Source organism: Oncorhynchus clarkii, chromosome 15 (assembly GCF_045791955.1).
Source record: "Oncorhynchus clarkii lewisi isolate Uvic-CL-2024 chromosome 15, UVic_Ocla_1.0, whole genome shotgun sequence".
NCBI lineage: Eukaryota > Metazoa > Chordata > Actinopteri > Salmoniformes > Salmonidae > Oncorhynchus > Oncorhynchus clarkii.
Window position 1 is genome coordinate 26196085 of NC_092161.1, and position 23308 is coordinate 26219392.

At 41.8% G+C, this 23308-nt stretch overlaps 2 protein-coding genes across 3 annotated transcripts; one reads left to right on the top strand and one right to left on the bottom strand.

The window, feature by feature from the left end:
* The first annotated feature begins 932 nt into the window (after positions 1-932).
* On the top strand, positions 933-5241 carry LOC139366757 (syndecan binding protein (syntenin)). Its single transcript, XM_071104458.1, has 9 exons — positions 933-1093; positions 1971-2029; positions 2123-2219; positions 2436-2545; positions 2820-2981; positions 3166-3341; positions 3530-3701; positions 3880-3971; positions 4303-5241. The coding sequence occupies exons 1-9, from the start codon at positions 1012-1014 to the stop codon at positions 4355-4357; spliced, it is 1005 nt and encodes a 334-aa protein (XP_070960559.1). The 5' UTR covers positions 933-1011; the 3' UTR covers positions 4358-5241.
* A 74-nt stretch (positions 5242-5315) lies between these two features.
* Positions 5316-22939, bottom strand: LOC139367120 (neutral sphingomyelinase (N-SMase) activation associated factor). 2 transcript variants are annotated; one of them, XR_011626844.1, is made up of 32 exons: positions 22608-22874; positions 21718-21804; positions 21527-21605; positions 21244-21308; positions 21112-21148; positions 20932-20982; positions 20725-20796; positions 20567-20614; positions 20296-20348; positions 19993-20122; positions 19779-19850; positions 19383-19491; positions 18990-19166; positions 18629-18708; positions 17344-17434; positions 17115-17178; positions 12602-12653; positions 12362-12482; positions 12122-12253; positions 11961-12003; positions 11683-11849; positions 11345-11456; positions 11165-11223; positions 10933-11000; positions 10761-10828; positions 9191-9314; positions 8951-9034; positions 8674-8824; positions 8293-8395; positions 7866-7975; positions 6889-7703; positions 5318-6793 (listed from the first exon to the last, which is right to left on the bottom strand). XR_011626844.1 is itself a non-coding variant. In XM_071105178.1 (31 exons), the coding sequence occupies exons 1-31, from the start codon at positions 22643-22645 to the stop codon at positions 7609-7611; spliced, it is 2742 nt and encodes a 913-aa protein (XP_070961279.1). In that variant the 5' UTR covers positions 22646-22939; the 3' UTR covers positions 5316-7608. The 2 variants fall into 2 exon arrangements, 1 of the variants encoding a protein (XP_070961279.1); XM_071105178.1 differs by having other exon boundaries at positions 5316-7703; positions 22608-22939.
* Between the last annotated feature and the right edge of the window lie 369 nt (positions 22940-23308).

Genomic DNA, 23308 nt, shown 5'->3' on the forward strand with positions numbered 1-23308 from the left:
TCATTAATTCAACAGAGGGGAAGTTGTATTACAGCTAGATTGTAATAGCCCACCAAATAGGCTACTTAATTACAGATGATTGATTATGGAAACTCACAGCACAAGAACGTTGTCCGTTATCCTGTTTCTGTTTTTTCAGGTCTGTGGAAAAAAAAAGGAATTCAAAAAATAAATATATTAATTTCCACCTTTTGAGTTTAAGGATTCAGACTTATGGGTGTCATTCAGGCTTATAGGTTTGCATTGTGCTCTGCTTCAAGTGTTCAGCAAAAGTGACTCAGAAGTGGAATTTATTTTTGCAACATCTAGATTGTTGGGTATGTTGTCATGACAACAGCATTGTGATGCTCCAGAACCAGAATGATGATATTATGGTACTCCAGAGTTCTGGTCCTATCCTGTCTGTGTTGGTCTGCTCCCTATGTAAACTAGCATTTCATTCTCACATGTATGCCCCTACATCAAATATTCTTAGAAATAAATCTATAAAATAATGGGGTCTCCTCCATCATTAGTCTCCAATACACAAACCATAGAGATTAGGCTAATAGGCTATTTCTATGACACAAACTGCTTTCTCAGTTGACTAAAGACGAATCTCTGCTAGGCTACTACATATAATTGTTCAATCAATTAACAGTTAGATGAATGGCAAAGCAGTTAGATGAGGGACAGAAAACGAATAAAATACTGAAAATTAAAACCTCTCTGATATATTAATTTAAAGAAAACACATGTTTTTATTTTCCACTATGTTCACTTATATAGATATCTAACACAGTAAAACGCCTTAAGGGACTATTCTTCTTGTGATTTTAAGCTATACAGCTGCCGTTCTAGGTAACTGATCTGGCTGTTACGTTACCTTGTCCTATAATAAATGGGCTGGACAAGGTCGCGCAAGACTCGCATAGCCGCCTAGCTGTCTCCACAACAAACGTACGGATATCAGAAACGGTTACACCTCAATGGAAAAAACAGCACAGTAGACTAGACCATTTGCGACCGTGCATGTATAACGGACAGTCAATATATCGCATAATAAAAACACATATAAGTAGGCTATTCTCTCGGTCTTCCTCGCGCTTGCCAGGTGAGTTTTGGCGTTTTCCTCCTGTCTTTTTTATTTTCTCAAACATAACAATGTAGGCAATTTCTCAATTAAGCTACACATCCCCATCTATATTGCAAATAGCCACAATGATGCATACAATATAGTCTTTAAATTGATGCTTTAGAAGAAAAACGCCAAATAACCGACATTAGTTATTTTTTGTCCGGCATATTAGGGTGGTAGTCTATTGTTAGCATAATATTACGCGTGGTATTTATCAATGTTGGACACGGTTATATCTCTGGATCCCGTTTCCGTCTCTTACATTTTGGCTATAGTGTTTAGTTCACGCTTTTTATTCGTATCAAATATGAGTAGCCTATTATATTCGCAGGTCATATCTGAGGAGTTGGCTAATTCGTCCCTCTGGTTTAGGTTCACTGCGTCTAATGCTCCCTTGTATAAAAATAGCTGGAAGCATCTCAATGGGGTTCGCGTCATAATGCGGTTTTTCGATTAATTTTTATACTAGGCTTATGCTTTGATGTCTCATGAATAAATCCCTTACGGGGAATGAGAACATAGTCTAACTCATGTGCAGTTTGATAAACATCAATTAAAATAGACAGGAGCTTGTTTTCATGTGATCGATTTGGTGCTGCCCTGGATTACTGAAATAACAATATTGGGTTTAGGCCTATCCGCATTTAGTCAACATTTGATAGGACTGCCAGCTAGACCAAGACGACCTTTGATGTACATTTTTCAGACATAAATTAGGTAGTTGTTGATGTATTAGACATTACCAGTTAGGCCTACAGATGCCGAAAGCCTGTAATTACACCGAGGAATAAAGGAAACATATTAGAATAGCTATGAGTCTTTGCTGACAATCTTTTGCAACTTTTCTCTTTAGAAACCACCATGTCGCTGTATCCATCATTGGAGGACATGAAGGTGGATCAATTTATACAGGTAAGAGTCCTATATTTGTTTCAACACTCCAGAAACACCTAATGCATTGTTATTGAGCACATGTATAACTAATTGGCCTCATTATTTTACCAGGCTCGAAGTAGTACTTACTCCGCCAGTCCAAGCAAGACACCTGCTCTACTTGCTGTACAGGATGCTCCAAATCCAAATCCTGTGGAGGAAGAAACAGGTAACCAATTCCTCCCATAAGTCTCCCATTATCAATAATGCAGTCTGGATATGTTGTAATGTCTTCACGTGCTGACTCTACTAACCTTTTGATATCATGTCTCACAAATGATGGTAGAATTGTATCCACTTTTAGAGCAAATGGGAAATAATTATTGATCGTAGCTTGCCTTTGTTTCTCATTTCACTGTATCTGTTGGTGTTGGTTGCCTTCCAGGACTCTACCCCAAACTGTACCCTGAGCTCTCAGAGTTCATGGGGCTGAACCTCAGTGAGGATGCACTTCGCCAGGCGCTGTCCATGGTACCAGCAGAAGACTACTCTGGGGTAATCACACTCTTTGTTTATAATTTGATATAAAATGGTGGCAGTTATTGTCAGGGTTGATTTTGTTGAATTTCAGTCCACGGTCTTGAAATAAAATACAATTGACACCAACCCTGTTTACTATTACTTTACTATCATGTCTCTGTTTAATCTAAAACTGCAGAAATGAACCATAAAGTAACGTAATTGTCATCTACTCCATGGGATGCTGATGAATGTTCTCACCTCTGTGGCTCTTTGAGAGTGATATGCTAGCTCTGTGTGGTTTCTGCAGGCAGTGGCTCCCAGGACTTCCGCTCTGAGCTACATGAGCGCTCCGATCACAGGGAATGACTGTGGCATCCGCAGGGCTGAGATACGACAAGGCATCAGGGAGGTCATCCTCTGCAAGGACAGCGACGGCAAGATCGGACTGCGCCTCAAATCTGTGGACAATGTAAGACACTGGCACTATTCAATGACTTGTCAAGTAATATAAAACGATCCAGTTGGAAGTATGAACAAAATAGTAGGCTACCCTAGGTTTTCCCTTTAGCAAGCCTGACTATAGCGCCACTTTTGTACTCAAAATGTCTCCTTTGGATACAGTTCTGTTGCTGAGTATCAGTGTTGCTTGGCAGGGTGTGTTTGTTCAGCTGGTACAGGCGAACACTGCCGCGGCATTGGGTGGCCTGCGTTTTGGAGATCAGGTGCTGCAGATAAACGGGGAGAACTGCGCTGGGTGGAGCACGGACAAGGCCCACAAGGTGCTGAAGAACGCCAGCGCCGAGAGGATAGCCTTTGTGGTACGGGACAGGTGAGCTCCCACCAGCCATTCATAATTCAACTGAGGATCCAGTTACATCACTGAATTATTGACTTGACTTGGTCCATCATGCTTCGGGATGAGGATACTGTGTGCCAAAACACTCTAGCTGCAACAGATATCATTATAGTACTATGGTGTGTATTATAGTGTTTGCAACTGTACATTTCCTCTGACAGACCATTTGAGCGCACCATCACCCTGCACAAAGACATCAACGGCCAATTGGGTTTCATCTTTAAGAAGGGGAAGATCACCTTTATCGTGAAGGACAGTTCTGCTGCCCGCAACGGCCTCCTGACTGATCACCACATTTGTGAAGTCAATGGGCAGAATGTCATTGGACTTAAGGTAAACAAGCTGTCCTGATTGGTTGCACTCAAAAACATGCAATGTTTTCACAATCATTTTTTTCTTTGATCATTTTGCTGTATTCATCAGAAAATGTGTATTTTTTGTCAATTTGCTGTTCTGTTCTTTGTGCCAGCAATTGCTCACTTTTCCCCTCTGCTTTTGTTCCTGGGTTCAGGATCCCCAGATTACAGACATCTTGAACTCCGCTGGTGGAGTGATAACTGTCACGGTGACACCCACTATCATCTTTGAGCACATGACGAAAAAGTGAGTACGATGTATCGAGGGATCTGTTGAAACGGACGCAAAAACCACTAACCACTAATCGCCCCAGAAATCTAAAATTAACAGAATATTGATTGGTTTTCAACATAAATACTGTGAAACCACATAAGGGGTGGAAATGCCTATGGGAATATGCTAATATAAGTCTGTCTTTGTAGGACACTAGTCTCGCGATCCCAGAACTCTCATTTTCGTTCTAAAGAAACCGCGATTGGCTTCTCGAGGCTAGTAGGACACGGTCACGCCCACAGGACAGTCTGGGAGGAACAATCATTGATATACTGTCCATCTGTTTCTCTCTACGTGTCTCCAGGATGTCTTCCAGCATTGTGAAGAGCCTAATGGATCACTCTATCCCGGAGGTGTGAGGGCGGCAGTCATGTGATGGGAAATGAAGAGGAGTACCAATAACGTTATATGAATTGATGATTCCGCGGAGTTGTGCTCATAACCCCATGTCTCAACGCTGCATCCTGCGTTCGTGAAACAGACCAGTCACATGTGCATCTTTATTACTTCAATCAAAACCCATAACCATGTTTCTGCGATTAAAAAAGTCAAGTGTGTAAAATCATCTCTGTACAGTATGTTTGTTTCAAGCTCTAAAAGAAGTCCATATGGATTCAGATGTCGATTCCTGCAGCGCTAGAGGAGTTATGGTTTTGAATTACCCCACAAATTCAGGTTAACAGATTTGATTTTATAGGGTCCTGAGCAATAGACCACCGTCTTGCCCAATGGGCTAAAGCTCCATTGTAGCCAGTCTTTGGATTGAATGATACCTTGAGCTCATCAATTAACAAATCTCATACCCTCATTTTTTTTGTCCGTGGAAATGACTTTCCTCTTCTATGACTTTGTAGTCAAGTGACACAATCTATCTTCTTCTGTACTTTGAATTACCCGTATTTTTTGCCCTCTTCTATTGTATACGTTTGAAATGTTTCACACGTATTCCTTCTAGTACATGTTGTAAGCTTTAAGAACAAACTATTTACCTGAGAAAGTGAAAATGCTTGGGTGTTTGAAGGTATCCTAACATAATAATATTCAAAACCAGCCCACAATAATATGTAGATACTATCATTTAGTTTAATCTCAACTGTATGTCATTTCTATCAATCCATTCCTGCATATATTGGTGGGTTAAAATGCCCTGCATGATCATCAACGTCATTTTCGCACAAAATACACAATTGTGTTTTACTATTGACAGCTTTCCAGTGTTAATTAAATAAAGCCATACAAACTTGCCTCTTCGTTTCATGTCGTCTGCTATGTTTACAGTGAAACCTAACATTACCACAAAATGACACCAGGAAAAAATAAACTTATATTCACAGATGTGCAATATTTTATTGAGCAGGATCTGTACAGTACACAAAAGCTGGGAGGACATACTGCAGCAACATAACACTGTTAGCCCTAAGGCATGAAAGATAGTAGACATCCCGATTTACAGCATAGTTTGTCTCAGCAACCTCACTCAAATACATTCACTTACGTCACTAGGAGGGCACTGCTTCGTTTTTAGCTACTTCCCAATAGGCCAAATGCTGCTGGCAGCTTTTACTTACAGTGCTAGTAGTGGTACTAGATTCTGAGTACATTTTGTTACATATTACTTACAACTGTAACACCTGTCTAAGGATTATAAGGACTCGCAAATAAACTGATCACAGTGGAGACAACTGTGCAATCGAAAGCAATAGGAAAAGGGGAGGTTAAACTACATCTAAATTGGAGGTTTCCCCCTCACAAATCCGATGTATATAAAAAAAAGTCTAAATGTGTAATTTTACACAAATGGAAAACATGTATCATAGTACTTAAAACTATGTTCCAATACTGCAATTACATTCTACAGTACTTGGCTATGTAACTACCTTGTTAATACAGGTTTAAGCTCCACATAATGTAAATAAAATCTAAAGTAATAAAACAAGATGGGTCATCTCTATTAAAATGGATGTACAGGGTGGTATATGGTTAGTTACAGTGCATTGGCAGTCTATGCCATAGCACAACGCTTCAGTAACACACATATTTATCTTGCTATGACAAGGTTGACAAACTTGAAAGAAATGCACTCTTTGCATGGGTGAGAGTTCCTGAGTCTACTCAGTCACAGTAAAGCAGTTCCCCAAATACAGTTGGGCCAAAGCGCTTATAAACATTATTTTGAATTATGCCTCAGTGTAAGTTCAACAGTTAGGTGCATTAATATATTCCTTTTTTATTTAATTTTTTATTTTAAATCTACAATAACTCTTGGACATTTCCCATGCATTAGCAATGAATTACTGCTGCTCTCAAATGAAAATTGTGGGTGAAAATAAATCGAATGAATATATTTTTATGTAGCACGTGTGTATTTAATAATACTACGAACGGAGTGGATTTCTATAGAGCTTTTCCAGCTGCTCAAAGTGTGTTACATTGTACATTTATTTATTGTCATGATAATCTCTACTGCAGGTATTTCTGAAACACTGCTTGCTATACAGTTTGTTTTGTGCCAGAGGTTTATTCCGACCACTATGCGGTCAATTACATCATGATTAAATGGTCAGTCGCTAAGGCACTATGACAACTGAATGAACGCTTAAACAATAGACAGACAAGCAAAACATGCTGTTCAGTAAGATAATGTAAAAAACAAACAAATCTAAAGAAACCTGGGTTGACTGTCTGGCAAAAGCATTGAAGTGCAAAATTAGCAAGGGAATGCTGCAAGAGGGCATGTGCAGAATCTAATCATCGCCATACCACCCTCACTAGGTTAAAATGGACATTTCTATTGGCTAACATGATTGAGGATGGCCAATATGTTACGCTAACATGATTGAGGATGGCCAATATGGTACGCTAACATGGTTGAGGATGGCCAATATGTTACGCTAACATGATTGAGGATGGCCAATATGTTACGCTAACATGATTGAGGATGGCCAATATGGTACGCTAACATGGTTGAGGATGGCCAATATGTTACGCTACCATGGTTGAGGATGGCCAAGTTGTTACGCTACCATGGTTGAGGATGGCCAAGTTGTTACGCTACCATGGTTGAGGATGGCCAAGTTGTTACGCTAACATGGTTGAGGATGGCCAAGTTGTTACGCTAACATGGTTGAGGATGGCCAATGTTACGCTAACATGGTTGAGGATGTCCAAGTTGTTACGCTAACATGGTTGAGGATGTCCAAGTTGTTACGCTAACATGGTTGAGGGTGGCCAAGTTGTTACGCTAACATGGTTGAGGATGTCCAAGTTGTTACGCTAACATGGTTGAGGGTGGCCAAGTTATTACGCTAACATGGTTGAGGATGGTTATATTGTTCATAATTAGATTTTGTTTGAGAACTCCCGACAGGAGTATGATTGTTGTCCCTGCTAACTGGACCAGTATATTTGTAAAGTCATATGTGCAATGATAATGCGTTACCATCTCTGGGTGAGCCAGCCAGCAGGCCAGCCAGCCTATGTAGTTACCTTGACCGACGATGATAGTCTCTTTGGTTGGAGCCAGACAGTATAAAAGATGTCTCATTGTGAGTGTCCCTCTTGGACTTCACCTCTGTACATACACGTACAGCGGGACTATCTAGCACCGTGGTCAACAGTCAAGTTTCCAGAAGATGATCTGCTTGTCTTCGCCACCTGTGATCACCGTGCTACACTGCTCGTTCATCCACATCGCTGTGACTGCACCTGGTCAGGGCCGAAGAAAAATAAAAGATTAAGAGCAATTTATTCTGCACATGTATACACGAGGGACCGTTTGAATGATACCAGATTTAATTGAAGTGTACTGGTATTCATTTATGCTGTTTCATTTGTGTTTTGGCATTTTAGTGATGATGTTTGGTGTACCTGAATGTCCAGGGATCCTGGTTGTCACTTTGTTGCTTAGCAGGTCCAGGACCTGGAGGTGTCCGGACTGACCGCCTGACAGGACCGTGTTCCCGTCCCAGCAGAAACAACTGTCCCCAGGGACATGGTAACAGTCAGGCAAGGGTCATTATATTTATGCAGATGCACATTATGAGCCAGGGACGAATGAAGATACAGGTATAGTAAGTAACCTGTTATATTCTGGCCCCTCGCCTCTGTTCACAAACCCAGGGTTGGATAGGTGTAAGAAATACGGCAGAAGCTCCACTCAGCTAATTAGAGGGATTCAAGAGGCTATCACCATATTGCTTTACCCGGTAAGTTCCTTCCAGATCTTTCTGAGCAGGGACTAAAGGAAGTTGCCATGGACTGAAATGGAAGTGGGACAGCGTGGGTGTGGCCTTACCGCTGCTCCTCATCAGCTTGCACAGACGAGATCATCATGCCCGTCTGGACGTCGATTACCTTCAGACACGAGTCCTCTCCTACACTCAAGATGTGTCTGCTGTCTGTGAAAATAAATAAATGCCTTTGATAAGCTGGCTCAGTCATGCTTGGTGTATATTATGCAGAGATAGCGAAGGTGTAGAGTGAAAGGGAGTAATTATAAACCCCATTGACAATGACCAGCAGACCTCATCATTAATTGTATTACTCTAGTACAGTTATTCCTGTGGGTGGCGGCCTCAATGATAAGGGTTAAACTACCAGTAAACGTGTTTTAAATGCTCCCATGTATAGTCCATACTGGGATTGAGGGACGTATTAGTTAATATTACATACGTACCAGGACTAAAGGCCACATCGTGGATCTTTCCTGAATGGCAGTGGACTTGATGGAGTTGTACTGAGCTACTGGTATCCCAAATGGTGACGGTTCCATCCTTAGTCCCCGACACCAACAAAGTACCTGCTGGGTTTAGGTTAATAGTGTTCACCTGGACATGGAGAAAACATAGGTTAGGGTAAGGCTGTTGGACAGAAAGACTCAAACAGATCACAAACAGTAAAGTAATTTCTGAGAGACACGTTAGCATCATGTGAGGTGATAGGCAGGCCCTTACCCCCGCTTCGTGTTCAAACTCTGCCAGCAACTGGAATTGGCATCTTTTATTATTCGCAATATCGGCAGAGTCACATTGCCAAACCTTCAATAGAAATAGAAATATTAACATTCATACAGGCCTATTATATTGTCAAACAGCTGAATTAGAAATGAATTAAGCAATACAAAGATCATTTGGAAAAAGGCTGTCCTTTTACACCCATGGTGTTCATCATCAAGATCATGATGTGTCCCTAACCTTGACTGTCGAGTCCCAGGATGCAGTGTAAAGCTGGTTGTCCTTCCAGCACATCTTACTGATGGCATCATCATGGCCCATCAACGTGTCCTGACGCCTGCCAAATGGTATCGAGTAGAAATACCTGGGGAGGAAGAACACTGGGTATGAATGGATGTGATGAAATATTAATGTTGTGCTGACTGGAATAGGCCATGTTGTGCTGACTGGAATAGGCCATGCTGTGCTGACTGGAATAGGCCATGTTGTGCTGACTGGAATAGGCCATGCTGTGCTGACTGGAATAGGCCATGCTGTGCTGACTGGAATAGGCCATGTTGTGCTGACTGGAATAGGCCATGTTGTGCTGACTGGAATAGGCCATGCTGTGCTGACTGGAATAGGCCATGCTGTGCTGACTGGAATAGGCCATGCTGTGCTGACTGGAATAGGCCATGCTGTGCTGACTGGAATAGGCCATGCTGTGCTGACTGGAATAGGCCATGCTGTGCTGACTGGAATAGGCCATGCTGTGCTGACTGGAATAGGCCATGCTGTGCTGACTGGAATAGGCCATGCTGTGCTGACCGGAATAGGCCATGCTGTGCTGACCGGAATAGGCCATGTTGTGCTGACCGGAATAGGCCATGTTGTGTTGACCGGAATAGGCCATGCTGTGCTCACTGGAATAGGCCATGTTGTGCTGACTGGAATAGGCCATGTTGTGCTGACCGGAATAGGCCATGTTGTGTTGACTGGAATAGGCCATGTTGTGCTGACTGGAATAGGCCATGTTGTGTAAACTGGAATAGGCCATGTTGTGTAAACTGGAATAGGCCATGTTGTGTTGACCGGAATAGGCCATGTTGTGTAAACTGGAATAGGCCATGTTGTGTTGACCGGAATAGGCCATGTTGTGTTGACCGGAATAGGCCATGTTGTGCTGACCGGAATAGGCCATGTTGTGCTGACCGGAATAGGCCATGTTGTGTTGACCGGAATAGGCCATGTTGTGCTGACCGGAATAGGCCATGTTGTGCTGACCGGAATAGGCCATGTTGTGCTGACCGGAATAGGCCATGTTGTGCTGACCGGAATAGGCCATGTTGTGCTGACTGGAATAGGCCATGTTGTGCTGACTGGAATAGGCCATGTTGTGCTGACTGGAATAGGCCATGTTGTGCTGACCGGAATAGGCCATGTTGTGCTGACCGGAATAGGCCATGTTGTGCTGACCGGAATAGGCCATGTTGTGCTGACCGGAATAGGCCATGTTGTGCTGACCGGAATAGGCCATGTTGTGCTGACCGGAATAGGCCATGTTGTGCTGACCGGAATAGGCCATGTTGTGCTGACCGGAATAGGCCATGTTGTGCTGACCGGAATAGGCCATGTTGTGCTGACCGGAATAGGCCATGTTGTGCTGACCGGAATAGGCCATGTTGTGCTGACTGGAATAGGCCATGTTGTGCTGACTGGAATAGGCCATGTTGTGCTGACTGGAATAGGCCATGTTGTGCTGACTGGAATAGGCCATGTTATGATGAATAATGTTAAGGTAATGGTCAAGTGATGAACTGAAAATGCTCACACATTATTGTCCCAAGAGGAGCAGACTACGGCCTTATCCTCTGGTAGCATCAAGCACGATGATAATGCCTGCAGGAAAAAAATGCAGAATACCAATTCATACATTCATCTCATAATAATGTAAATGGTTTCACAGTAAAGGGGGCGAGAGGGGATAACATTCTGCTCAGTACCATGTTGGAGAAGGACATGCTTCTCTGCAATCCATTAGACTCTCTGGAGAACATCTTCAGTGTCGAGTCTGGAGGAGACAAGTACTTTTAGTCCTTATCAGACTTCAATAGCAAATGATACTCATATTAATTGGACATTAATGTTCAAATGGAAAGGCTCAGCAATATTTGAATTCACCATATGCTAAAACATAACCAAAGTCTACTTTACAAGCTGATAGGTTTTCCAGACCTTGTGATGTTGTGAAGACAGACGACGCGGTCCGAGTCACTGCGATGCCCGTCACAGCCCTGTGTTTTTGCAAGGAGTGTATTCAGTCAGAGGTGATCAAGTTGAAAAGTCACCGTCCAAGAACAGGGTGAACATATTTTAGGGGCGGAGAGAAAAATGACAGTTTAAATTCTCACTCACTCTTTATGGATTTTGTGGGTGGACATCAATTTGAGTTTAGCTATGTTGTTCCAAGCCAGTCTCCTAGTCTCTTCGGTTAGGTCTTCAAAGGAGGAGTCCTCACTGGTGGATGCTAAAAAAAGAAGAACGGGTTAATTAACACTACACCTCCAAACTTCAACAACTGGCACTTGCGATTATATCGCAAAAGCAAAAACGTTGAGTCTGACTGGGAAAAAGATCCAACAAACCGACATTTTGCAATGTCAGTATTTGATTGACTGTCTGTCTGTGAGTACAAGTGAGTGAGTTTGTTCCCTGCGTTTGTCTGTCGGTCAGTGTGTGGGTGAGGGTGTTACCTGGAGAAAGCTCGTTGAGGGGTGTGTTTACACTGGGTGTTCGCGATATGCTCTGGAATCTGGGTGTTATCCTCTGTGGGTGTGGGGTGGTGAACAGTTGCGTCGGGGTTTGCCCAAACTCCAGGATCTGAATCAACATGGCAATCTTCTCATTGGGGTCCTCTATACTGTTCAGAGGGAGAGAACAGAGAAGGAAACAGTATTTCATCAATCATTTAATCAGTTTCCTGGATATGTCTGAAATATGGAGAGGCGGATAACACTAATGGTTTCATTACCTATCACAGTCGATGCCACCCTCATATGTCAACGGATGGAACACTGCCATTAAAACCAGGGAAATCAACATCATTACATCACACCCATATGAATTAAAAACAAGGTTTCATCATCAGGCAAATGGATACTCAGTCTCTGATAATATCCTAGGGTCTTGTACCATTGTGGGCTGCCACGGCTTCACTTCCTTTTTGCTTGAAGCCAAACACCAGGTCGATCCACTCGTGCAGGTGTTCTGACACGTACTGACTCTCCAGCGCTTTCTGACTCTTCTGAAGAAAATCACTGGCATCTACACCATACATACAGGAGAATAATGAACATAAACAACACACACAACCAAAATAATATCACTAAAAATATAACACCCGAAAAATGGTTTCCCTGTTGTAGTTGTTACCTGCAGCCCATGGTGGAAGAACTACATCTTGAACCGAGCTTCCACCTTGCCTCTTCCCCAAATCCAGACTAAGGCAGTTTAGCAGAAAGCTGGGGTCATTCCCATAGAAGTCTGGGATTAACTGAAACAGATGGTTGACGAGGAAACAGCCACATGTGACAGAAATAATGTGCAAAGGGAGATTTGGTATTATACAATTCTGATCATTATAAAATATTTTCCACTCAAGGTACTTTTTACCTCTTTGAAGTCAGTTGCACCCTCTAAGCAATTTTTCCACGTTTCTCCAATGCTGCAAACACATTAATAAACCCATTTTTCAACAATATGGCATGGTTGATTCAGTCAAATATTGTAAACCTAATTGGCTAACCCTTTACATTAAAGCTGCAATATGCAACTTTTCGTGTGAACCTACCAAATTTACTCAGAAGAGTGTGTATAGATCTGTCATTCTCATTGAAAGCAAGTCTAAAAAACAGTAGTTCTATACACACTATTTCTATGCTTCCCATTCTTAAGTTTATTTTTTGAGTCTTCTACGTTTGGATTTGTACACCAGCTTCAAACCGCTGAAAATAAAACATTTTTGGTTATGGAAAAGATATTTCACAGCAGTTTAGATGGTACAATGATTCTCTGCACTATACTTGCTTGTTTTGTCACATAAACTGAAATGATGCGAACTATTAGAATTTTAGCAACCAGGAAATGGCGCAGCAATTTCTGCATAGTGCATCTTTAAATTGCCCCTATTACTATGTAACTACACAGCAACAACTGTAGTAACATAGTAGTTGCACAATTGGAACAAGATATCTGTAACATCTACTTGCTGAAGGTTATTCCACATGTGTAATTACTGATGCTATTGCACATTTTCTTGTTCCACTGTGTAACTAACCTTGTGTAATTACATGTTTGAAAGTCAGCTCTGAATTACCATGTCACTTACTCAAACCAAAATCTGATCTTGTTACATGTGCCACTACCAATGAATCCACATGTAATACAAAGGTTGATAAATAGTCTAGGACCTTCACCAACCTATGTTAGTACGTTTTACTAACTAATTAGTACATTTGACTAATAGTTATTGCTTTGAGTCTGGAATATGAATCTTTGTCAAATCCATAAGAGTCTAAGCCCGGTCTAAGCCGGGGGAGGGAAGTACTACTAAGCTATATGGAATCGTTTTAAGAAGGTCATACCAAGCATCCTTTTGCGATTTGATAAAAAAAAAAAATGTAAGACCCGTTGAAGTATCCCAATAATATATACAAAAAATATTTGATTTAAAAATGGATTTGGATTACTGCGACACCACATGACCAAATGTATGTGGACAGCTGCTCATCGAACAGCTCATTCCAAAATCATGGGCATTTATATGGAGTTGGTCTCCCCTTTACTGCGATAACAGCCTCCACTCTCTGGGAAGGCTTTCCAGTAGATGTTGGAACATTGCTGCGGGGAGCATTAGTGAGGTCGGGCACTGATGTTGGGCGATTAGACCTGGCTCACAGTCAGCGTTCCAATTCATCCGAAAGGTGTTCGATGGAGTTGAGGTCAGGGCTCTATGCAGGCCAGTCAAGTTCTTTCACACCGATCTCGACAAACCATTTCTGTATGGACCGACCTCGCGTTGCACTTTTTTGTCATGCTGAAACAGGAAAGGGCTTGCCCAAACTGTTGCCACAAAATTGGAACCACAGAAATCGTCTAGAATGCCATTCTATGATGTAGCGTTAAGATTTCCCTTCACCAGAACCATGAGAAACAGTCCCAGGCCATTATTCCTCCTCCACCACACTTCACAGTTGGCACTATGCATTGGGGCAGGTAGCGTTCTCCTGGCATTCGCCAAACACAGATTTGTCCGTCAGTTTGCCAGATGGTGAAGCGTGATTCATCACTCCAGAAAACACATTACCACTGCTCCAGAGTCCAACGCCGGTGAGCTTTTCACAACTCCAGCAGATGCTTTGCGTTGTGCATGGTGATCTTAGGCCATGGAAACCCATTTTCTGAGCGATATAAGAAAGATCAGGAAACATTGGTTCTGTTTTTACATGTATTTTACACCTTATTTTTGCACTAAATATTCTCCATACACAGTGCATTTGGAAAGTATTCAGACACCTGGACCTTGGCTGCATTCTGCCTTAAACTAAAATGGATGAAATTAGGCCTCCCGAGTGGCGCAGCGGTCTAAGGCACTGCATCGCAGTGCTTGAGGCGTCCGCGACCAGGAGACCCATGAGGCAGCGCAATGCACGCTGACACGGTTGTATGGTGTTTCCTCCGACACATTGGTGAGGCTGCCTTCCGGGTCAAGCAAGTGGTGCGGCTTTGCAGGGTCGTTTTTCGGGGGAGAATAAATGGCTCTCGACCTTCGCCTCTCCAGAGTCCGTACAGGAGTTGCAGCGATGGGAAATATATATTTGATTAAATTGAGTAAAAAACTATCTACACAATAAAAATAAAAATAAAATCACAGACCCTTTACTCAGAACTTTGTGGAAGCACCTTTGGCAGAGATTACAGCCTTGAGTCTTCTTGGGTATGACGCTACAAGCTTGGCACACTTGTATTTGAGCAGTTTCTCCCATTCTTCTCTGCAGATCCTCTCAACCTCTGTCAGGTTGGATGGAGAGCATTGCTGCACAGCTATTATCAGGTGTCTCCAGCGGTGTTAGATCAGGTTTAAGTCCAGGCTCAGGCTGGGCCACTCAAAGACATTCAGAGACTTGTCCCGAAGCCACTCTGCATTGTCTTGGCTGTGTGCTTAGGGTCGTTTTCCTGTTGGAGGGGGAACCTTCGCCCCAGTCTGAGGTCCTGAGCGCTCTGGAGCAGATTTTTATTCAAGGATCTCTCTGTACTTTGCACTGTTCATCTTTCCCTCAATTCTGACTAGTCTCCTAGTCGGTACCGCTGAAAAACAGCTCCATACATGATGCTACCACCACACTTCCCCGTACTGATGGTGCCAGGTTCCCTCCAGACGTGGCGCTTGGCATTCAGGCCAAAGAGTTCAATCTTGATTTAGTCAGACCAGAGAATCTTGCTTTTTGTGGTCTGAGAGTCCTTTAGGTACCTTTTGGCAAACTCCAAGTGGGCTGTCATGTGCCTTTAATTGAGGAGTGGCTTCCGCCTGTCCACTCTACCATAAAGGCCTGATTGGTATTGTCCTACTGGAAGTTTCTCAGTCACCTCCCTGACCAAGGTCCTTCGCCCCCAATAGCTCAGTTTGGTCGGGCGACCAGGTCTAGGAAGAGTCTTGGTGGTTCCAAACTTATTCCATTTAAGAATGATGGAGGCCACTGTGTTCTTGGGGACCTTCAATGATTCAGAAATGTTTTGGTACCCTTCCCCAGATCTGTGCCTCGACACAATCCTGTCTCGGAGCTCTACGGACAATTCCTTCGACCTCATGGCTTGGTTTTTGCTCTGACATGCACTGTCAACTGTAGGACCTTATATAGACAGATGTGTGCCTTTCCAAATCATGTCCAATCAATTGAATTTACCACAGGTAGCTCCAATAAAGTTAAAGAAACATCGGAAAGGATGATCAATGGAAACAGGAATCACCTGAGCTCAATTTCGAGTCTCATAGCAAAGGGTCTGAATAATTATGTAAATAAGGTATTTCTGTTGTTTCTAAAATTAAAAAAAAACTTTTTTCACTTTGTCATTATGGGGTATTGTGTGTAGGTTGATGAGGGAAAACATTTTTTTAATCAATTTTAGAATAAGGCTGTAACGTAACAAAATGTGGAAAAGGGGAAGGGGTCTGAATACTTTCCGAATGCACTGTATACTTCCATTCATTTTTTCAACTGGTACCAGGGGACCTTCAGACGAGTCTCGTGATGCCTGTGGTGTCCTAGAGCAAAACAGTCTCACCTTTCCATAGAGGGGTCATATTAGTGTGTAGCCCAAACTCTTCGGATGCTACAGGCAGATCGGCTTTACCGACTTCAGACGAGTCCCAAGACGTTTTCGTAGGGCAAGTCTCATCTTTCAAGAGTAGGCCAAACTTTCAATTTTGCGAGAAGACCGATTTTAGAGATGTCTCATGATCTGACAAACACCGCTCTAGCTCTGTCACCTTTCACCGACGATGCGGAAGTGCAACATCGGCGGATGTGATGGACGGAGATGCATCCAAAGCAAAAAAAACATCTCTAGCTTAAACTGAAAGAATTCTATTTTTCTATTATGCTAATTTGATGTTTGCGGGGGAGCTGACATTGATTCTAAGGGGTCCTGGGTAAGTACATTGTAAATAGACGTACAGTATATCCTTGTAACAACATTGTAATTACAGAGTTGGTTGTTAAAGATTGTTACAATGTTACTAAAAGGGTTACACATCATTTCCACCTGTCTCCTAATTTATCCTGGTTAGGTTATTGTCTGCAAAGGTTGTTTCACTTTAACTACATAGTACTCTGAACAGAAATAAGCACAACATGCAATAATTTCAAAGATCTTACTGAGTTACAGCTCATATATGGAAATCAGTCAACTGAAATTAATTAATTAGGTCCTACCATATGGATTTCACATGACTGGGAATACAGATATGCATCTTTTGGTCACAGATACCTTACAGCAAATGGGCCATTACATTACTTTTATATTTTTCTCTAATAGTTATGTAATAGGTGATTTTTCCTTCTTTAAATGAACAACCAAAACTGGTGACATTAACTTTCTTGGGCAGAACTAGAAGCAAGCTACTAACCTATTGAACATGCGGTCTGCATTGTCATAGCGGCCATTTTGAAGACACAGCATGTGTTCTGGGGCTGCAAGGGAGAAAAAAAATAATAGTATGTCATGAAAGCCTTCTCAGAGAGTACATTAAATCATGTAAAAGCTTCCGTTTGCAATAACCACACACACAGCGGCAATGTTTGTACAGTCAAAATGTGGTACTATATGTCAAACAATATAAGAAGGCGTTGACATACCAACTCTGACTAAGTAGAAAAGCACATAGCCTGGAGAGGAGTAATGACTGCCGTACATGAAACGAGGATCAGGCATGTCTCTGTACCGGGACTGTAAGGAAGCGAGAGATGCACCCTAGTTAGAACATTTTATTGTGCTTTTAGTCGGGATGCAAATTTCAGTCAATTTTACTGCCGACTAACCAACCTTTATTAACAAACGGTCACATTTCTTTTCCAACCAGTAAAATGATGTGACCAACAGAAAATACTATGCATGCATGCAAGGAACTGACATTTTTCATTAAGAGCTCAATGAAAACATGCAACAATAACAAGCTTTATGTCTTACAGTCAAAAGGATATAGCAGCAACTGCTGTAATGATGCAGCTAATTAAACGTCATTTTCAAACATTTGCCTTAAATGCAATTTGGGGGAAGAAAACTGTGCTAAACTGCATACCTAATGTCAGCGGTTCCATATGTGACAGAGAAAAATATATATTAAAAACATAGAATGAGGGGGAATCTACAAGGAACAACTAGGATGGGGGTTGTTAATATGACTAGGATTGTGCCTTTGGCTTTTGGACAACGAAAGAAAGTTAAACAATAGAACTGGAGAGAAATGCTGGTTAATGGCACGAGGAAGTCTTTATAAAATAATTACCTCCGTGTTTCTATGGATGGATTTTGGCTAGGCTACTTTGAAGCAAGGTTAGACATGACTCATTATTTGAAGTAGAGTAAAACGTTCAGGTTTCCCCCCCAAATTCTGCCTCACATTGTAAAGTTGTCGGTGACGTGCTGATCGCTTGCCTACCGTTGACTACAGCCTATGCAATCAAATAGCGACTGGGATGCACGCTTTAATTAGATCTTTTTTTAAATCGTTGCCATCACAACAGTTTAGCACGCGATTACATTTAGAATTGTAATTTGTTGCACAATGACTGGGCTTACAAAAGCAGGCTTCACTCCACTACCAACTTTTTGAGTAACTACTCTCGAGCTGTCGGACAGGTGGTAGGCCATTCCGCTCCTCAAACTAGGCTCTGTATACTGTGGGCCTGTGATAAATAAGATACATAACGACTAATGAAAATACACACTTGCCAATTTCATTCCACAAAAGTATGCAAATTAACCTATAGACCGATAAGACCGGTTAACCGATTAACATCCTTGGGTTTTTACAAATATCAATTATTTAATCCAATTTTCTAAACTGCGGCACATCAGTCCTGACTCAAAGGGGGAAATAATGCAAGGGGTCATTGAGCCTGGGACAAAGGGTAGTCTCACCAACAATCTCTCTAGTCTCTCTTTATTCAGCGCTCCCACAGGCTTGCTCAGGTCACGGAAAGTTGCAGGGTTCATCATATCTGAGACAGAATCAAAAGGATCCATTACAAAACAATGACCTAATAACTACGGAACCACATGTTGGTGTTACTACAGTAATTACAGTGTTACTACACAGGTATAGAGCAATTCCAAATGAATAGGAAAGATGGACAACGTCCAAGTATGCTAATATACAACACTGGCTCAAAAATATTTCAGCCCGATGCTACAGCGCTACATGATCCTAATGTAGTCCAGTCCGTCAAATTTCTGTCAGCCAAAAGGTGTTGCCCAAAACGAGACCTTGCGCCCCACTCACCAAGCTCTGTGCTGTTGTAGTCAGCGATGATCCAGGGGAAAACGGGGTACTGAGACAGATCGTTCCCGCTGCGGTCAGCCAGGTTGTTGAGGTGCAGAAGGTACTGGTAGTTACTGAGGTGACCGCGCTGCCACTGCAGCATGTAACTCTCCGCTGTGTGTTCCACCATGTGGTTCTCTGCGAGGGGGAGAGAGACAAAATCAGGAATCTGGTATGTTTACGGGAATGCAATCCAAATAGCACCTTATTCCCTATAGCGCAGTGCCTTTGACCAGGGCCCATAGAGGTATTTATGGTCTCACCGGGATCAACTCAGAGAGAAAGAGCTAACGCGAGGTCTTCCTGCAAAATGTGTTTGTATGTTTGCTCCGTAACTTGCTGTGTGTTACTGACCCAGAAACGTGGCGATGTAGTAGTAGAGGTCATTTCTGTCGCTGGTCTTGTAAAACTTCAGATAGATGTCCGAGCAGAAGTCGTTTTCAGTACAGAACACCTCCAGCCCCTGATCAAGACAGAGCGAGTCAGTTAGTTTGGGAGGGAGAGTAAAACACATTATAGTTGGGGACAGAGCAGCCTCAGGCGTGTCTACATTTATGGAACTAAACTTGGTCGGGGTATGAAAAAGCGGCATAATCTGACTAGTTAGATCAACATGATGCAAATATTTCAGATGAATGACTTGAAACGAATACAACCACTACTCTTCAGGTCACTAGATAATAACCAGAATGAGAAATTAATCGGTTTCTACGTTGCTCGGTTGAAAAACCTCCTGAGCATCGCACTCACCAATGGCCTGAGTCCATGCCTTCTCTTATAGATTTGTTTCACTCGATGGAGCTCGATTTGGACTACCTGTTCCTGAAACGAACATTGCGGAAGAGGAGACAGAAACCAGATTGTATCTTCACAAAATCCCAACAAGGAAGGCATTTTCCATCTTAGAGAAATCGCAATTAATAATAGCAAACTGGCATAACATGTGTACGTATGGATAACTCACAGGATAGCCATTGAGTGGTTGGAAGTAGAGGCTTTGGTCAGTTATACACACGTGACCAGGGTTTGTAACCAATGGAGTGACCATCTCCGCCTCGCATTCCATGTGTGGAATTTCTGAAACATTCTGAAAGCTGAGAACACCAAAATATTGTATTATATGCATTTTAAACTAACAAACCATACATTGTGATATATATTGTAGCTAGCTGGAGAGGAATTAGACACTCAATGCATTATGTAAGTACTTCAGTATCACATCAAGGTTGTGACCAAGAGCTTATTCTCATATTATTTAAGTACATACCTGTTCTTGTCAAATGAAGTTCTTGCCAATCTGGATTGTAAATTAGCAGCAATCTAGAAGCACAAAAAATAAACAGCTTACATGTCCTGTATACAACAACGCTGTGGTAAACAGGGAAGCTAAATGGGTTTGAAACTACTTATTCAACCGTTCAATCCAGTTCGATTTACTGTATGTTGACAAACAATATTCTCAGTTGCACGATAAAACCATCTGTTTTCACAATGTTTTGGTACTTCCAATGTTGCAGTTTTGTACAGTTATGACTTACCATTGCAGTCTGGTCTCCAAGCTTGTCCAGACAAGAGGCCCTATGCAGCTGGAGAAGTGGATGAAAACAATAAATGAGAGCAAGCAAAAGCTGCATTACAACATGGAAGGCAAGCACTTTCACGGTTGTAATAATCCGGCTATGGTACTGTTGCATACCTGAAGTAATGTTTGGACAACATCCTCCGTTTTACTGGAAACTTCCAGATGGAAGAGAAAGGTACTGTCTCCCTATTAGAAATGGTTTGAAAAGTCATACAATGTGCAAAAGTATCCATTTTCCTACAGCTGCTGATTCTAAATCATGTCATGTTTATAAATCGGACAACCTGCATCACAAATCTAATTGACATTTCATGTACTCACCCTTTCAACTCTGTAAGGTGCAACGACATTGTTCTCTTTGATGAGGTAAACCTGAAGTTAAAATGTGCATTAGATTAGTTGTACTAAACCTATTTATACAGAATAATGTCAGCAACATTCTATGACAAAATGTTGGTAAATGTTCCTTAATTCAAATGTAAACACTTGAATTAAACACACCTGTTTGCATAAAATGGTGAGGCCAGCTGGTTTGCTCCTATAAAATAAAACATTCAAATCAATGAAGTTGTCATCTTATTGGTTTATGTATGTGCATAAACCCAGTTTAATTGCAAATTAAATTAGACTTACTCATTGAAAGGATTCTGGTCCTTTTCTTCAACCGCTTCAATCTTTTTGCAATCTCTGAGAGGAATCTGGTGGAGGTTAAAATCAGTATGAATAACAAACCTATGTAAACTATTTATAAAGCAACGCTCTGGTCTAGGATCAGATCCTCCTATCCATTCATTATGATTTTAAAGGCAAGATCAGGGCTCCTTTTCGAAACATTTTGTAAATACGGGCTCTTGAGCGCCATTTGAGTAAATCCTCCTTGGCAAGTGGTGCTGTACTACAATGCACAAAAACACACCTTTAAAATGGGCTCCACATGGTCCTCAGGTTCAAATATGATGGATTTGGAGCATACTTTGAGTGACCCTCTGATCTTTCTGCAAGGAGTAAAGAGTATCAGTGCTGCTACTACTGTGCTGCTATCCACCATGACATAGATAGGGGATAGAAATTGGGTGGATCTGTCAGTCAGTCAATTTCAGACATTACCTTTTTTTGGCTGAACTGGTTGTCACATGATACACTGTGTGCTGTTCAAAGTAATACTCTTCCAGGTCCAGCAACAGGAGAGAAAACCTAGGGGAAAGACATCGAAAAAACAATGGCGGTGAAGAGCTCCTTCAATTCAGACATTTTTGCTGCATTTTCACACAGAACTACCACATTTTTCCCATCTAATGACTAGGTCGCATAATAACATTAAGTTCCAATTGATTTGCCATTTGGACAATGCCACTGGCTATAAGGGATGGTATGGTGCTGGACAAATGTAAACCACTCTCAAATGCATAGATGGGGCTATGGATTCAAGGACTGACAGTCCATCCAGTTTAAAATAACAGTTTTAAACATATTTTGAATCCGATTGGTTAGTTTTCATAGCAAAAATATTTATAATGGAATAGGCCTATAGTACACAACCTAATTTGAGTTCATGGCGGGGGAAGATAGCTGTACTAAGGTCATGAAGAATGTATCAGTTATATTCTTAAAGAATCAGTAGGTAAACAATGAATGCAACAAATGTAGCGTAATTATCACAGACTGTACATGAAACGTAATTCTAATGTCCTGGAAAAATGTATACATCGTTAACATCTCGTCTACTCTAGTAGACGTGTAACAATGTATCCATTCTCTTCACCGCCAGACAGTCAAAACAAACAGCATCTACGGTCAAATCACAAGATAGACTGGCCTACAAACACGGAAATCCCAGGGTCTCAATTGCATTTCCTTGCCCGAAGTCAGACCTCTGTGCTCGGTCAGGCTTGTCAGCACGCGCCCTGGCAATTTCCAAGTGGACGACGACATTAGATTGCAAGAATCTCTTACAACACAACCCCATAGGAAGCCTATAATGTTTTCCAACTACGAACCTTTCTTTCGATCGTTCTTTCCTCTTTATAAAAGCCATCACTGCACACCAACCATAGCATATGTGAGATGTTGGTGTAGCTAATGCCGCGTTCAACACAACTGGGAACTCGGAAATCTCTGACTTCCGAATTCAAAACAACTGGGACTTCGAAAAAAACGAGCTCAGACTGGGAAAAAAAATCAATTTGAAAGGTCATCCAGCTCGGAATTCCAACGTGGGAACTGGAGAGCACAGACCTTCCGACCTGAAGATCACTGACGTCATCATTTGACTTATTTCCGAGTTCCCAGTTGCTTTGAACGCGGCAAAAACACGGAAACTTACTGCGACAGGAATGACGAAGCAAGCTTTCAATTCGATACCAGGAGCCAGATAGGTGGAGTTGGTCCGAAATTGAAAAACGTTGTATTTGAAACGCAATAGAGCTCGCCAGTGTGTAGTCCTAAAAACCCGGAAATTAGTTTGATCTAGTTCATCCAGCCATCCCTATGGGATAAACTAATGTGGAAAGAATAGGGATTTAAGGTAAACCGCAGAAAATAAGGTCTGAGGTTAACGGGTTTAGGAAATCTTATACGTTTGGTTATATGAGATAATAGCAGTCAGTTAACATGAACTTTATGAATTATGAAGACTTTTTTTAATAACATACATTCCTCAAAAATCACAAAAAGTGATGTTAGCTGATCATCTCATATA